This window comes from Triturus cristatus, chromosome 3_1 (assembly GCF_964204655.1).
Source record: "Triturus cristatus chromosome 3_1, aTriCri1.1, whole genome shotgun sequence".
Taxonomy (NCBI): domain Eukaryota; kingdom Metazoa; phylum Chordata; class Amphibia; order Caudata; family Salamandridae; genus Triturus; species Triturus cristatus.
This window is the reverse complement of record NC_140583.1, coordinates 736,192,634-736,208,674: the sequence shown is the minus strand read 5'-3', so window position 1 is coordinate 736,208,674 and position 16,041 is coordinate 736,192,634. Positions and strand designations below refer to the sequence as shown.

Sequence of the window (16,041 nt, the reverse complement as noted above, 5' to 3'; positions counted from 1 at the left end):
AGTGAGTAGTAGAGACTGAGTAGAAGAGACTGAGTGGTAGAGTGAGTAGTAGAGAGTAGTAGAGAGAGAGGAGTAGTAGAGTGTGAGTAGTAGAGAGTAGTTGAGAGTGAGTAGTAGAGAGTAGAGAGTAGTAGAGAGTAGAAGAGTAGTAGAGTGAGTGAGAGTGAGTAGTAGAGAGTAGTAAAGAGTGAGTAGTAGAGAGTGAGTAGACAGTAGTGAGTAGTAGAGAGTGAGTAGTAGGGAGTGAGTAGTAAAGAGTAGTAGAGAGTAGTAGAGTGAGTAGTAGAGAGCAGAGAGTAGTAGAGACTGAGTAGTAGAGACTGAGTAGTAGAGAGTGAGTAGTAGAGAGTGAGTAGTAGAGAAAGAGGAGTAGAGAGTAGTAGAGTGTGAGTAGTAGAGAGTAGTAGAGTGAGTAGTAGAGAGTGAGTAGTAGAGAGTGAGTAGTAGAGTGTAGAGAGTAGTAGAGAGTGAGTAGTAGAGAGTGAGTAGAGAGTAGTGAGTAGTAGAGAGTGAGTAATAGAGAGTAGTAGAAAAATAGTAGTAGAGAGTAGTAGAGTGAGTAGTAGAGAGCAGAGAGTAGTAGAGAGTGAGTAGTAGAGAGTGAGTAGTAGAGACTGAGTAGTATTGAGTAGTAGAGAGAGAGGAGTAGAGAGTAGTAGAGAGTAGAGAGTACTAGAGTACTAGGGAGTAGTAGAGAGTAGAAGAGTAGTAGAGTGAGTGAGAGTGAGTAGTAGAGAGTAGTAGAGAGTGAGTAGTAGAGAGTGAGTAGACAGTAGTGAGTAGTAGAGAGTGAGTAGTAGGGAGTGAGTAGTAGAGAGTAGTAGAGAGTAGTAGAGTGAGTAGTAGAGAGCAGAGAGTAGTAGAGACTTAGTAGTAGAGACTGAGTAGTAGAGAGTGAGTAGTAGAGAGTGAGTAGTAGAGAAAGAGGAGTAGAGAGTAGTAGAGTGTGAGTAGTAGAGAGTAGTAGAGAGTGAGTAGTAGAGAGTGAGTAGTAGAGTGTAGAGAGTAGTAGAGAGTGAGTAGTAGAGAGTGAGTAATAGAGAGTAGTAGAAAAATAGTAGTAGAGAGTAGTAGAGTGAGTAGTAGAGAGCAGAGAGTAGTAGAGAGTGAGTAGTAGAGACTGAGTAGTAGAGACTGAGTAGTATTGAGTAGTAGAGAGAGAGGAGTAGAGAGTAGTAGAGAGTAGAGAGTACTAGAGTACTAGGGAGTAGTAGAGAGCGAGTAGTAGAGCATAGTAGAGAGAGAGTAGTAGAGAGTAGAGAGTAGTAGAGATTGAGTAGTAGAGAATAGTAGAGAGTAGTAGAGAGTGAGTAGTAGAGAGTAGAAGAGTAGTATAGTAGAGAGTAGTAGAGAGTGAGTAGTAGAGAGCAGTACAAAGTAGTAGAGAGTAGAGAGTGAGTAGTAGAGAGTAGTAGAGAGTAGTAGAGTAGAGAGTAGTAGAGAGTAGAGAGTAGTAGAGAGAGTAGTAGAGAGTAAGCAGTAGAGAGTGAGTAGTAGAGAGTAGTAGAGAGTGAGTAGTAGAGAGTGAGTAGACAGTAGTGAGTAGTAGAGAGTGAGTAGTAGGGAGTGAGTAGTAGAGAGTAGTAGAGAGTAGTAGAGTGAGTAGTAGAGAGCAGAGAGTAGTAGAGACTGAGTAGTAGAGACTGAGTAGTAGAGAGTGAGTAGTAGAGAGTGAGTAGTAGAGAAAGAGGAGTAGAGATTAGTAGAGTGTGAGTAGTAGAGAGTAGTAGAGAGTGAGTAGTAGAGAGTGAGTAGTAGAGTGTAGAGAGTAGTAGAGAGTGAGTAGTAGAGAGTGAGTAATAGAGAGTAGTAGAAAAATAGTAGTAGAGAGTAGTAGAGTGAGTAGTAGAGAGCAGAGAGTAGTAGAGAGTGAGTAGTAGAGACTGAGTAGTAGAGACTGAGTAGTATTGAGTAGTAGAGAGAGAGGAGTAGAGAGTAGTAGAGAGTAGAGAGTACTAGAGTACTAGGGAGTAGTAGAGAGCGAGTAGTAGAGCATAGTAGAGAGAGAGTAGTAGAGAGTGAGTAGTAGAGAGTAGAGAGTAGTAGAGATTGAGTAGTAGAGAATAGTAGAGAGTAGTAGAGAGTGAGTAGTAGAGAGTAGAAGAGTAGTATAGTAGAGAGTAGTAGAGAGTGAGTAGTAGAGAGCAGTAGAAAGTAGTAGAGAGTAGAGAGTGAGTAGTAGAGAGTAGTAGAGAGTAGTAGAGTAGAGAGTAGTAGAGAGTAGAGAGTAGTAGAGAGAGTAGTAGAGAGTAAGCAGTAGAGAGTAGTAGAGAGAGAGTAGTAGAGAGAGAGTAGTAGAGAGTAAGTGGTAGAGAGTAAGGGAAAAGGACTAGATGGCTGGCACAGGCTCCGGTGACAGCATTTTTACTGTAAGTGTTTAGTAACTGGAGGAGCGGCGCAGCCCTCCAGCCCCACCGGGAGCCTGACACAGAATGTACAACCGTAGCACAGTAAAATCGATCTCCTGAGACAAAATAAGAGGATTTAAATGATACAGCAGCTTCGTGGCGGGAGAAAGGCTAGATGGCTGGCGCAGGCTCCGGGACAGCATTTCACACGATGGCAAGAATAATGTTAGATTTACAGAGCTGCTGCTGCCAGTCAAACTGATGCCAGTTTAAATTTGCTCTCTGTATATCTACCTCTTGTGAATATTTCGAGAATCTCCCACAGTGCTCGTTAGACCAGAGTTGGACACCCATCCATTATGGCGTCACTCAAGACAAGACAAAAGGCTTTAAATATCAGTACAGCTGTAGAGTGTAGTCGTAAGACTGTTCAACAAAGCCATGTTACCATGAAGCAAAGACTTCTGTGTCATGCCGTTAACGCATCCCGAAGGTGGGAGGTGTGGTGTTATCGCTTAATTGCTAGCTGTTGGCTGGGCCATGAGGCTTCACAAGGAGATCACATTGTGTGACCCTGGGCAAGGAAACATTATTAATATGCACTGCTTCCATATTCTATTCATCACAATCAGGAAGGAGTGCATACAAAAGAGCAAAACCTCCTTTGTTCATTTAAAAAAATAAAATAGATTAGTCAAAGCATTGATCGATGGAAAGGAAGCTACAGGGGTGCTTGAAAAGATCACAACGGGCTCCTCTTCAAACTTCAATTGCGAAAATGACTTCGACAAAACTGTTTAATGTTTTGCCGTTGTCTTGTGAATCCCTGATCAAGCCTTTGTAAAGGCATAGTACTAGGCTAAATAATCCCCTCTCCTAAGCCGGTGCAACCTTTCTTATCTGCAATGAAAACAAGCACGGCGCACGGATGCGGAGCTTGTCATTATGGGACCATGTGTTTTTGAAACACATGGCCCCATAAAGATAAGAAAGCTTTCACGGCAGAAGGAAGGCAGACGAGCCCGTCCAAATGGAACGGCTCAGAAAGCCGAACGAAAATGTCACCAACACCTCTTTTCCAATGGCTGGCCACCGTTTAGCATAAACGGTGACGCCGGCCAATGGAAAAGAGGGCCGGGGCGTAATGCCCTTTACAGAAAATACCCCAAATCATTAAATCTCGCCAGTGAGACTGCGCATGTGCGCAGCCTATGCCAGGCGAGACCTAAAAACGATCATATAGTAAAACCTAAAACATTTGTAGGTAGATTAGCGCAGGTCTACACGTATTAAACCCACACTTCTTTAGGAGCGGGATTAGATATCAAAAAAGAAGAAATAAAAATAACATCTACAAAAGTAAAGAAAATGCAAAAAGCGTCTGGGTTGAATTTTCATCACAGGGGCAACACATTGAAATGGTACTAAACTGGTCTTGGAAAAGACAAATAACCTAAATAATACCCAACATAAACGTGCATAGAAGAGCTCAGTCCCAGGCTATGTGACACTAAGCAGATAAGGCTCCGAACCTAAAAAGTTCTGCATGATGGAATATTATTTTAGCAACAGCTTTATAACCTCTGCTGCCTCTCTTAGGCTGTTTGTATGCTCCATAAAAACCTTCGTTACCAAACGTTTGTCGGATTTTAGAATATAATTAGGGTGAAAGAATAAAGAGGTTTTACTTCGCTAAATTGAGATGGATTTAATATGCAAGAGCCACTGAATTTTCAGGCCCTTCAAGAAATTCAGACAACCTTTAGTGATTGTTATATTCAGAAAGGTCTTTCGGTTTGTCCAAACCGAAACCTATAGCAAGAGAAGGGACAGTTTAATATGATCATCTACATAAGGGAGAACCCAATCCTCATGGCAGAAGAAATCAGTGCGATTAGGGGGTAGACCAAGAAATCAACCACGAAAGAAATTTTCTTCAATTTGCTAGTTTCAAGTGAATAAATTACCGCTAACACCCGAGCCATAGGATAGAGTAGGTGCACTGCATTTTTATAAATTTTCATCAAGGCTAGACTCGGTTTGCTTACAATATAAGTGGAAAACTAAATAAGGCTACTGAGCATGTTTTTATTATCCAAAGCTAAGACAGGGCACCCACAAGCTGAGCAGAATCAAATGTGACCCCCAAGAACGGAATTCAGTAAACTAAAACTGAATTACATTGACCCTGGAGTGCGAATCTTTTATTCCTCTTGGAGTGTGAAGAACGGGATATTTCGCTCATATTCAGCCGGGATCCGACACCCGGAACTCGCACCTACCCCGTCTGGAGAGGAGCCAGTTCTCTGTCGGAGACTTTCCTCGCATATCCTCCTTTTAAACCCATCGCCTCAGAAGAAGGAATAATATCCGAAACGCCGGTGCAATATTGATTGTGCCGACAATATGTGGAAACTTCCAAAATAAGCATTCATATTCACTGGGGACCTCTTGAGCCTCATGGTACTTGCCTCCTTTATTTCATGTATGTGTGTCTCAGCTCCTCAAATGGCAGCTAACATGGCAACATTTGAGCTACAAGGTACTTAGGTTCTTCATATAGTCAAGGGTAATAAACTTTATAAGAACTAGTAAGTGTTATAACTCTGTGAGTATCTGCGACAACCGCAAACTAATGTACATCTCTCAAGCATACAAGCAGGCTTCAGTCACCTGTCTAAGAACCAGAGGCAACGTCTCTGGTCACAAAGAAAACACTGGACACATCAGAGTGCCTTCAGCCCAGTCAAGCCCCAATATTCTGTCCCTGTGACATGTTGCCAAAGGTACACAATCTGGCATGAAATAGAAAGTTCTGAAAAGACACCCACTTGTCCTACCTTCTTGGGAAGAACATCTAGCACAAATAACCCGTAAATACTCCCAGGTCTCTTACCTTACTCCTGAACAACACACTTTAGTTGTTAAAGAAATAGAAATATCCAGAGGTCATTGGAATGGGTAAACTAAATTAAATGGTTAAACTAAAACCAATATACATGTTGAAGAGACACGGCAGAGTCAGTATTTTGAAGGCTGGGAGATTACCATTGCATTACATACATCAATAACGTATCCCTATGTATACAGCATCCTGCCAATCATCTCTAACGGGGAACAACCTTTACAATGCAGTCATTACAACGCATTACCTTTACAACGCAGTCATTACAATGCAACATCCTTTACATCGCATGCCATTACAACGCAGCCATTCCATCGCATGTCACTACAACGCATCACTACAACATATACCATTACAACGCATTATAAGGTAAGTAATGGGGAATAGTAATTTTTACTCCTACACTATCCATCACTTACCCTACGGTTGCACTCACTGGAGTGGGAATGGTAATTTTTACCCCTACACTATCCAATACTTACTCCACTGTGGCCCTAAAAGTAATATGCGTTGTAATGGTATGCATTGTAATGGTGTGCGTTGTAATGGAATGCATTGTAAATGTAGTTTCTAAAAATGTGTTGTGATGGCATTCGTTGTAAAAACATGTGTTGTAAAGGATGTTGAGATGTAAAAACTGTGTTGTAAAGACATGCATCGTAAATGTTTACGTTGTAACGTCATACATTCATCTCTAACACCATAGAATAAAAACATTTAATGAATCGACAACAAAATGGATGCATGCACTACTTAACACTCATCCTTGCAACATGGATGGATTCACCTTCCTTAGAGAAAAAAAGGAAGAATCTGGAAGCATCTGGGTTGAATATTTAAATGTTTATGTCTGAATATGAAGGGATATCTTTTGCAGCCTGAACATATTTATTTCCCCTACTTTCTAACCTACTTTGAGGCTAGTTACCCAACTGTTTAGTCTGTGCATGGTTTACCTTTCTCCATTCCATTTTACTGTAACAGGATATGATGTGTTATGGGAGATAGCTATGTAGATATCTTTGCAATTCCTATTAATCTAAAATGTAAATGAATAGAACATATTTGGTGTGCCTACTGGTATTTTGGCTTCTGGAACGTTTCAGTTCCTTCTTTCAGAGATCTACACTGAGAGACAAGGGTCAGTCAGTGGTCATTATGACTAATGGGATAATATACCTTTTAGAGGAAGACCACCAGAGTCTGGGGCTTTGACCTTTGTTCCATATTTCCATTTGATACTTTTTTCAATGTTTCACTGGATTCCAAATGAGGCACATCCTCGGACTGCAGACCAACCCAGCTTGTTTGTTTCTCTTGATTTCACAGCCACTGCCTCATGGGCCAGTGGGAGTGCTCCTATGAAAATTGTCCAGGGAGGTGCTCCGTCGAGGGAGGGTCACATGTCTCCAGTTTTGATGAAAAAGTGTTCCGGTTCCACGGAATTTGTGACTATGTTCTTCTCTCGGTAAGACTGACCACAATCACCATTTTTTGAGATGCAAGGATCAACGTCGCCAATCCGTCACCAAGGGCGACAGACACTCTTAACTTCCTGAACTGTCTAGTTGTAGTAACATCTATGGCGCGTTGGTAGCAGTCTAGCCACAGTTCCTTCAAGCAATATTTGCTGAGAATTTCAGAACATGGGGCAGGTTTGATCCGTCTTTTGATGTCATAGTATAGATTCCCACCCTCACTCATCTCAGGCAAAAGTTACAGATGTATGCCCAGGCCTTGAAAGGGTACTGTTGAATGTTAAGTGTTGCAGAGAAGGTTTCTTGTTCCAGGAAGGGTACAGCATGGGTTTTTCTTTGATGAACCCCAAAGCAATTAAGACATATATAGGGGGCAGTGTAGAATGTATTTCAGTTCTGGACCTTTACTCAGTCGGTGCTTGGCAAACCAGCATGGAAGTCCAAACTATAAGGCTTGGCTTTTTGGTGTTCGCACAGGATCCCATTTCCAAAAGGAGCATGCTTGAGTTAGATGTTTAACCAATAAAATACTTTTCTGTTGCTAACAACAAATATGTCTTGTATTAGCATCCAGTAATAAAAGTATCTCACCCTATTTATAAAGTGTGGAGGTATTTCAAGTTAAATTAGTTTAGAATATTGGCTCTACTATTTTTCCATAAAAGGACATTTTTCTTTGTTTTCTTCCATGGAACAGAGCTCCAAACTGCCACACAATGGAACCCTCATCGCCACATTTGAAAGTTGTGGCGTCTCCTCATCTGAAACCTGTTTGAGCAGCCTCACCTATACGACGTTTGGGGTAAGAGCTCTGGCGCCAGGCCTTGCTGGGCAAAGGATACACCTAAACAATGTTATGAGGTCCCCATTTCCTACCTTGGGAACCCTTTAGTATTTTTGCACAAAAACTGGCAAAGCCAACTTCACTAGCATAAACAATGCAGTACTGTCCACTTTTGTGTGGCATTTTACATATTAACGTTTACATTTTTCATGGAAAACAATATATTATCATTTTCAATCATGCCATATTCTCTCTGATGCATATATGGTCTATATTGTCCATGGAATATTAGCTCTGTAACCGAGATGCATTTACTTTCCCAGGACACATCGGAGCCTCTGGAAACCATTGTAATTAGCAAGGAAAACTATCTCATTGTCAACACAGAAATAAGCCCATTGCCGCATGTCACAGGTAATTTTTTGAGTCTAAGGTCTATGGACCCTTTCCATTACACTGGGTGTGTAGATTTCTGTCAATGCTTGAGCCAGATGACAGGGACAGACTGTTGTGTTCCACATGGGTGTTACCTTGGTGCCATGAAACACTTCCCTTCATGAGAATAGTCATGCTGACCATCCCCTCATCTCTTGCCTTTCAGATGGCCTGATTGTGTTCCGAGCATCTTCTACCCACGTGGTGCTCTACACTGACTTCGGGCTGGAGGTGGTGATCCAGAGGCTTCCCGTGTTCAGCATCTATGTGTCAGTGCATACCAGCTTTGGCGGTTCTACCAAAGGTAAGAAAACAGCAGCCACAAATTGAATGTGTAGAGATCTGTGTCTGTGCTGGTTTAAGACTCATCCAATGACTGGCAAAAAGACCTGGGGTTGATGGCCGTCTGCACTAATTCAGGAGGTTTTGCACAACTGTTCTCTCAACTGGATAGTGATGCACTAGCCAGTGGGGCACAGGGAAATCCCCCAGCTGACTAGAGCACTGTGAGCTGCTTTTCTCCGCTAGGTGGGTTGAAGAATCCAAAATGCGACCATACACAAAGCAGTCACAAGAGAGCATGCTACTTTCTTAAAGGCATAAGATTTGCTGATGCTGCGAAATAATGTTCTTCAGCACTGCATAAGACCACAGAGCATTGGAAGATCTCATGAGTTTCTCTTCTGGACAGTATGAAAAATCTACGACCTTTAATCACGATAATTGGAACGCTGTTTGATAACAGTATGAAAATGTCTTGGGGTAGAAGTCCCATTTGACTAAACAACACTGGAAATGGTTGTACTTGCTCTCCCAGTCTCATGTTAAAGAATATTCACAGAGCTGATTTTAAGTCTCAGGCCACGAACATGGAAGAAGCCTTCTGGTGAGTCGTGAGTGGAAAGTGTCCTGCAGCAGTGGTCTGCTCAAGGGTCGGGAAGGGAGTCGGGCGCCCAAACTGAACTGAATTTGAAACATTAATGGTCCATTCAAAATGGTAGAAGAAGGAAGTCGGCAAGACCGGTTAGGAAAAAAGTTCAAAGGGATAGAAGATGAACTTGGAAATTATGACTAGAGAGGGATTGTGGATCGGGGAGAGTATTATTTGGGGAAATATGAAATTGCAAGGAACTATTGATATGGGGGGTCCCGCGAATACCCTCTACTGTAGTGGTAGTGAGATGTGTTTTTAACACTCCAGGGTTTTTAATCACCCCATTGCAAGCAGGTCATTGTCAACACCACCACCATCACAGGTACCTGGTATGTCGCACTCGTCAGGTCTGTATACATGCAGTGGCAATTGCTTGGTCCGGATGTTTGTCTTGAGGTCCAACAGAGTGGAATTATCGAGTACATCACTGCTGCAGGTGGGGTGTCTCCGTACTTATAATTAAGGCTCCCTGTTTTCTGTTTTTACGGATTTTTACAGATGAATACAGACAGAAAACAAGCTGTTTTCTGTTTGTATTTATTTTTAAAAGTGGATAAATACAGAAAATGTGCTTCTTTTAAGTGGCTCTTCGTGCTGTTTGTCATTAATTATAGCCCAACAGCTGAGTAGATGGACAGCATGAGAAATTAAAAAGCAGGTTGAAATTTCTTTAAATAACTGCATGTCTCAAAACACATTTGTGGCATAATGCTAATGTTTGCCAGTGGATGTACTCTCATGTTTTATTTGGCTAAAACACGACGCACATCAAAGTATGAGTGCATGCTGTCGTTTAAATAAATATGGAAATGTACAGTTTTACAACTACATTTATAAGCAAAACACAAAATAAATATGGATAAATACAGATAAAAAGTCCAAAAAATAAAAATGGATACCTTAAAACCGGGAGTCCTACTTATAATATACCTCGCTCCCTTCTCCCACACTCAGGTGCCTCATTGCACTGTACACTGCCAGATCCAAAATCTTTTCATTCGTTTCTTTTATTTTGAGCTGTCTATTGATACTTGCCTGCAGCAGCATTGGCACTTGCACAGTCAGGATGTGTCCAATATCATGCCCGAGCAATCTTGGAGCCTGGCTTTCTGGGGACCTGTTACTATATCCCGCACACGAAAACATGTGTATTAATTTTAAAATATAAATTTGTGTTCAGGTGAGGTGGCAGTCTTTTAAAATATAATAACCTTTGTATCTACAGATAATCAAGAGCAAACTATTTATGTGACTTTATAAGTACTGCACCAGACCTATTGGCTTTGCCAGTGCTTGTTTAACTCCGGTGATGTCAGCATCTCCAGGGTTGATTACAAGTTCAAATCCTTAGTAAGTTTCCTGGTTCTTTTGTTCTTTTAAAATAGGTAAAGGGATATTGAAGAAAAATAAGCGCTGGATGGTGTTAGGAAAGAAACTGAATATAGACCAAAGGCATCGTCAGCATGTTTTCATGATACAGCGCAGCTGATTTGTATATGAGACAAAATAGTCCATTCACTTCTTTGAATCTGTTCCTTACATTCATAGGGCTGTGTGGGAACTTCAACCAGGACACAAATGACGACTTCCTGTCGAGTTCTGGTATTGTCGAAGGATCAGTCACGCTTTTTGTGGACTCATGGAGAGCAAGTCCCAACCCACATGTGTGCAAGGCTGCCAAGAATAAAGACATCAACCCCTGCTCCATGAGTGTGTCAAATGGTAAGCAGCCTCACTGGTGAGAGATGTATTGTCTAATGCTGAGGAATAGTGAAGTTCAAGGATGGGCTATGGGGCTGCAATGGTGAGGAGCGTGAAAGCCAGTTGGTGAGAAACAGAGCGGTCCATTGTTGAGCAAAAGGACAGTGTAGCTATGTTCTATAGGATATGCTACTTTTAAGCCCTGAGGGTGAAATAAGACATTCTAAAGGTGAGCTAGAGAGTTTTATAATTATGATCAGTGGGGAGGTCGACCGGTGTGAATTGGGACAGTTTCGTTTCTTAGAATTGGTCAGTTTATTGGCATGCATGTGTGATAAATGGGAAATCTACTGGCGATCAATAATGTCTTATTGTGAATAAACTGGTAGGTTAATTATACACAATATTATGGTAAAATGGTCACTAGTAACTTGATTTAATGTGAGAAATGTGTCAGACTGATTAAAAGCATCATGACAAAATTGTGACTCATATAGCACTTTTATTTGAGCGATTCGAAGGCCTAACCGAATGTTGGTTGGGTATTTGAGGGTGTGCAAAAGAGATATCTGATGGTAGGATTTAAGCATGTTGATTGTCAGCAGTTTGATGGTCTCACACTGAATAATTGCACAGTTTGGTGATGTAAGAAACAGGCTAATTTTGAAGAACACGTCAGTCCCAAAGATAACCAATCTGCAAGTCTAAGGTGATGGTTAGTTTAATAGTGTGGCATAAAAACGTCACCGTATTTGATGTGATGGTCTAACTGATAGAAAATGGTGCTGCAATATAACTGGGTACCACAAAGGAATTTCACAACCTGCTGAAAAGTGGGGTGAATTCCTATGACACTCAACATCCAAAATTATATTTCTTCTTCAATTATTGGTCAAAATTGCCAGCACCATTGATGGAACAGCTGAAACGCACACACACACTGTGAGTATGGATCATTGATTCTATCCTGATTGCTTTTGCAGAGCTTTGTGCAGAAGTTCACTGCTCCCAGCTACTCAAACCATTCGGGGTCTTCGCACAGTGCCACAGGATGGTGGATCCAGAACCATATTACAAGGTACGCAAAGGAAGCCTCAAGTCCTTCACAGGTGACCCTGCCACATAGCTGCGGGGCAAGGAAGAATGACAAAAATAAATTGAGGCCCAGTCAGGGGTTTTATTGACTAGCTCTAGGGTGTTCTTCCCATCTTGCCCTGAAGAGGCAGTATGTGCCTATAGAAAACAATGGAATGCATGACTCAACAGTGGGGCTCCCTCCAGGCACATAAAACCCACCAATGACCCTTCACAAGCTAGGTTACAGTCTACCCTGATACTGCCCCTTTCACAACTGGAGATTTGGCCAGTGTGTTCATCACCATTACGGCTGGTGTCTGATATTTATCTGCATCGCCTTGCATCACACGTCCCGCGGTCTGAACCATTCAGTGATAAGTGAAAATACATTTTCTGCTGGGTAGACACTTATTAGGTGCTCAGGGCTGACCAGTTGGCATTTTGTTACTTAGCCAATAAATGCTTTAGAGGGATCACAGCAGGATGACCTCACACCATGGTCGAAATCATAATGGCAACTCTATATAAATGTGGAAATTCTCACTCTTGCTTTCAAGACTGTAAGAAAACGTTCTTTTGATCTGAGGCTCCATTGGGCATCAGGTGCTGGTTTGCAGTGTTAAATCGGGGCCCAGTGGGCACAGTCTCAAGAACATTGCCAATCTGGGATCTTCTCTGCCAGCACTTGGTGACCACGGGGATGTGCAGAGAGTGGAGGACATGTCAATTTCTGTAGTCCACCTTTTTGAAGTATTATTTGGTGCCTCCTCATCTCTAACTCAGCTGTTCTGACATTTTGTTGTTGCAGAGATGTGTCTACTCTGGTTGCAATTACCAGGAAACCTTTGCCTTCATCTGTGACGCATTGGGTTCCTATGCGCGGATGTGTGCTTCCAAGGGGATCGTCCTCGTCGATTGGCGTGCCACTGTTAATTGCAGTAAGTGACTCTGCCCAGGCCAGGGACAAGCTGGCATCACTATTGAACACTTTAGGAGCTGCTCCTTGATGCTCACCACATGTGCTTCATCCACTCCCCTTTCATCACGTTGATGCTTTTCTGATGATACACAACTGCCACAGTAATGGGTCAACATCTAGAGAATATAAGGTCTATTGATGAGGAAGGAAACCAGAGTCATGTTGGGCACTTAATATTGCTAACCCATTCACGAGAGGCTTGAGGTCACCTGGTGCCTTTCAACAGTATGAGCTGGACATAACAATGTGTTCCTTCCTTGGGAAATCATCTGCAAATGAGTTCAGTAGCTCTCACAGTGGGATAGGGGAAGGGGTCAAGTTGCTCATCAAAAATTACAGTTGCATTAAGAGCCCCGACAGACTTTGAGTTTTCCTAGTTGCTCCACCCCTTCGCAGAGGACCCCTTGATCTGTGGCACATCTCAAGGTAGAACCATTTTTGTGGCATATCAAAAAGGCTACGGAATACTGGCTGTAAACCTACCAATAAAGCTTTTCATTTTCTTAAGAGAAGCTCCTCCATTTGATAGTCCCCCCAAATAAAAATGGTTCTCCTATAAGTTGGATGGTGCCATTGGTGCCATTGGGGAACCATTGCTTCAGGTCCTCACCGAGCAGCTACACTTCAGCACACATTAAACACTTACATATGAAAGTAAGAAAATACCTGTATTCCCGAAGCATGCCAGCATTCTGACAGAAAAAGCACTAAGATATGAAAGACACCAACCCAATGAAGACGTCCGCTCTTCGAGTTTCAATGGCACATCACATTTTCACTTGTTGCTCTTTCCACAGAACAGTGCTGCTTCGCGAGCAGTCCTGAAGCCAGGGTTCCAGCTGACAGAGCTTTTGTTTATCATCTGGGGCTGTTATATCAAAGCCAGTTTAGGTCAAATGTTATAATGATCTCATGACTCTCTCGTAGAGCATTATTTCACCCGTTCCCGTGATGCATTAAGAGCATCTATCATTCAGTAGCAGATTGTCCTATCCTGAAATCTAGATACTTCCACGAGAGGCAGCAGGGCTGGGGAAGGGTCAGCAATGTGAGGTTCACTCTTTCTTAGCCTGACCAGCCGTCCGGAGGCACTAGATAAAGCTGCGTCTCCCTGAGCAGTGAACTGAAAAGGAGCCAAGCCCAAATTCCTCGCCACATGTGCTTTGGTAAATGTTCCCCTTGATGTTCAGAAGCCCGTATTCAAACTCTCAAATCCACCGAGCTTAAGGGGGCTGAGCTGTCCTGTGGTGGCTACTACAGCTGCACGGTCAGTTGGATCCATTTCCTCTCTGACCTATGGCTGCCATTTTCTTTTCAGCGATACCCTGCACCGGTAACCAAACATTCAGCTACAGCTCGGAGGCCTGCGACCGGACCTGCCTGTCTCTGAGCAACAGGCAATATGAATGTTACTCCCCCGATGTTCCCCTCGATGGCTGCAACTGCCGCAGCGGCTACTACCTGGATCACATGAACAACTGTGTGAAGCGCTCCCAGTGCCCCTGCTACCTGCCCGACAACGTCATCCTCCTGCCCAACCATAAGTCCACCATAGAAGGCCTCACCTGGTGAGTTTTACTCCTCAACACGACAGATTTGGAGAGATATTTTTCAATGATGCGCAACACGAAACGTTATTGAATTTAGTGCATCTTCAAAAAGATGCAAAATCATAGAAAATGATGCTGGGAACCTGATGTATGAGTCACTCCCTTTTTTTTCATCATTGTTGAGACTGTGCCTCATCAGTTTACTAAAAATGTGGGAAAAGATTGCTTTGAATTGATTCAGCAAAACATTGTGTCTCACGTACACCCAACAGCTTGAAATCTCATTCACACTGTCTTCAGTTATAGTAAGGTGCTGGAAGCCATGCTCAATGGGACCCCATCTCCTGCTGGGCCACACCGAGAAAGAGCTAGAGGTCTACATGAGAGGATTTTGTGCAGTTGAAAGGGCTGATGACAGCCGCGGTCCATGCAGGTAACAGTGGTGGGACGGTGGGGTGGAGTAAAGTGGGATTTCGAGGGACGATGCAGAGGGAAAATTATTTATTTAATTTTCCCTCTGCATCGCCCCTCAAAATCCCTCCTTACGTGGCCCCACCGCTGTTACCTGCATGGACCGCAGCTGGATGATACCAACCTTCTGCCCAATACAGTTAAAAGACTGGTTGGGAACTTTAACATCATATTTATTGAATGTTCAAAATCAGTAACGAATGTGTTTTCGGTTTTCCAGCTACTGCATTAATGGGAAGCTGAACTGTTTTGGCAAGCCTATCAATGATTCAGGTAAGACAAGGTGCTTTTTGCACACTCGCCACATCCTTTCTCCGCCTCCTATCCCTCGCCTGTTTACTGTCCAGCATCTCACGACAGACCTCTCACTTACCCTCCAACGTTGGCTCCACTTATACAATCCCACTCTGCCAGCCAGTGTGATATGAGTGTTTTGGGCAAGCTCTTCCATTCACAAGGCGCCTTTCTCGTTCCCTCTTTGCTATCTCTTCCTTTTCTGTACCCCTCGAACGCTTTGCGGTGTTTTCATGGCTGCGTTGCGCACTGTACAGGAAGGAAGCATATCACACAGAGTAAACACTTATTCATCTTCCTAGGTGTCTGCATTGCCCCCAAGGAGTTCAAGGCCTGCGGCAATGGAGCTAAAAAATGGGGAGCTGCCTGTGCTCCCACCTGCCAGATGAAAGCCACTGGAATCCGCTGTGTGAGTACCTTATGGGCAGGGACCTGCTGGGACGGCTGCAAGTACAGCCTCCTCGAAGGAGGCTGGGATAGAGTGTGATGTGGAATGTTTGATGAAAAGTTGGGACAGCAGAAGTTTGACTATAACTACAAACATGGCTTGGAAATTTTTCTTCTTTTACTCCCAGATTCTGGGGCCTTAACTGTAACTGGTGTATGACTAATATTGTGCAACACTTGTCTGATTTCAAGCCTGATGATCTCTTGTCCGGGGAGGCTGACACTGCTGCCTGGTCCTTTAGTCTGAATTCAGCCACCAAGTTATGGCTGGTTCTCTGGCACCTGCTTCTGGTCCCTTGGCCTCTGCACTTAACTCTGTTTTGATTGATTACTGCTCCTGTCTCTGGGTAATGAGATGGTCGCTTTCACCATATACAGAGTGAAATGGAAGGCTGCCTAGAAGGACTTCTGGGTGATTGTGAAGTCTATGGTTCTAGGAAATTGAAGCATAATAATGCCTTCCCAAAGCAGTTCCCAATCATGACATATCTGGTGGGTCGAAGATTGATGAGATCTCCATTTCAACAAGTCGCCTACGAGTGCAGAAGATCGCCTTCACTGGAGGCTTCCCTTCTCAAAATCTCACAGGCACACTTAGGAATGTCACAAGGTACTTTGGAAGAAACTGGCAAAAAAAT

At 43.1% G+C, this 16,041-nt stretch overlaps 1 protein-coding gene across 2 annotated transcripts in view; it reads left to right on the top strand.

Moving 5' to 3' along the window:
• The window catches only part of MUC6 (mucin 6, oligomeric mucus/gel-forming), a 159,696-nt gene that overhangs the window by 50,901 nt on the left and 92,754 nt on the right, over nt 1-16,041 (top strand). For both annotated transcript variants that reach the window (XM_085644897.1, XM_085644896.1), the window contains exons 11-20: nt 6,583-6,721; nt 7,429-7,533; nt 7,839-7,929; nt 8,117-8,254; nt 10,433-10,606; nt 11,569-11,663; nt 12,471-12,600; nt 13,960-14,209; nt 14,883-14,935; nt 15,259-15,365. In XM_085644897.1, the coding sequence (XP_085501023.1) occupies nt 6,583-6,721; nt 7,429-7,533; nt 7,839-7,929; nt 8,117-8,254; nt 10,433-10,606; nt 11,569-11,663; nt 12,471-12,600; nt 13,960-14,209; nt 14,883-14,935; nt 15,259-15,365 (1,282 nt within the window). The remainder of the gene's footprint in view (nt 1-6,582; nt 6,722-7,428; nt 7,534-7,838; nt 7,930-8,116; nt 8,255-10,432; nt 10,607-11,568; nt 11,664-12,470; nt 12,601-13,959; nt 14,210-14,882; nt 14,936-15,258; nt 15,366-16,041) is intronic.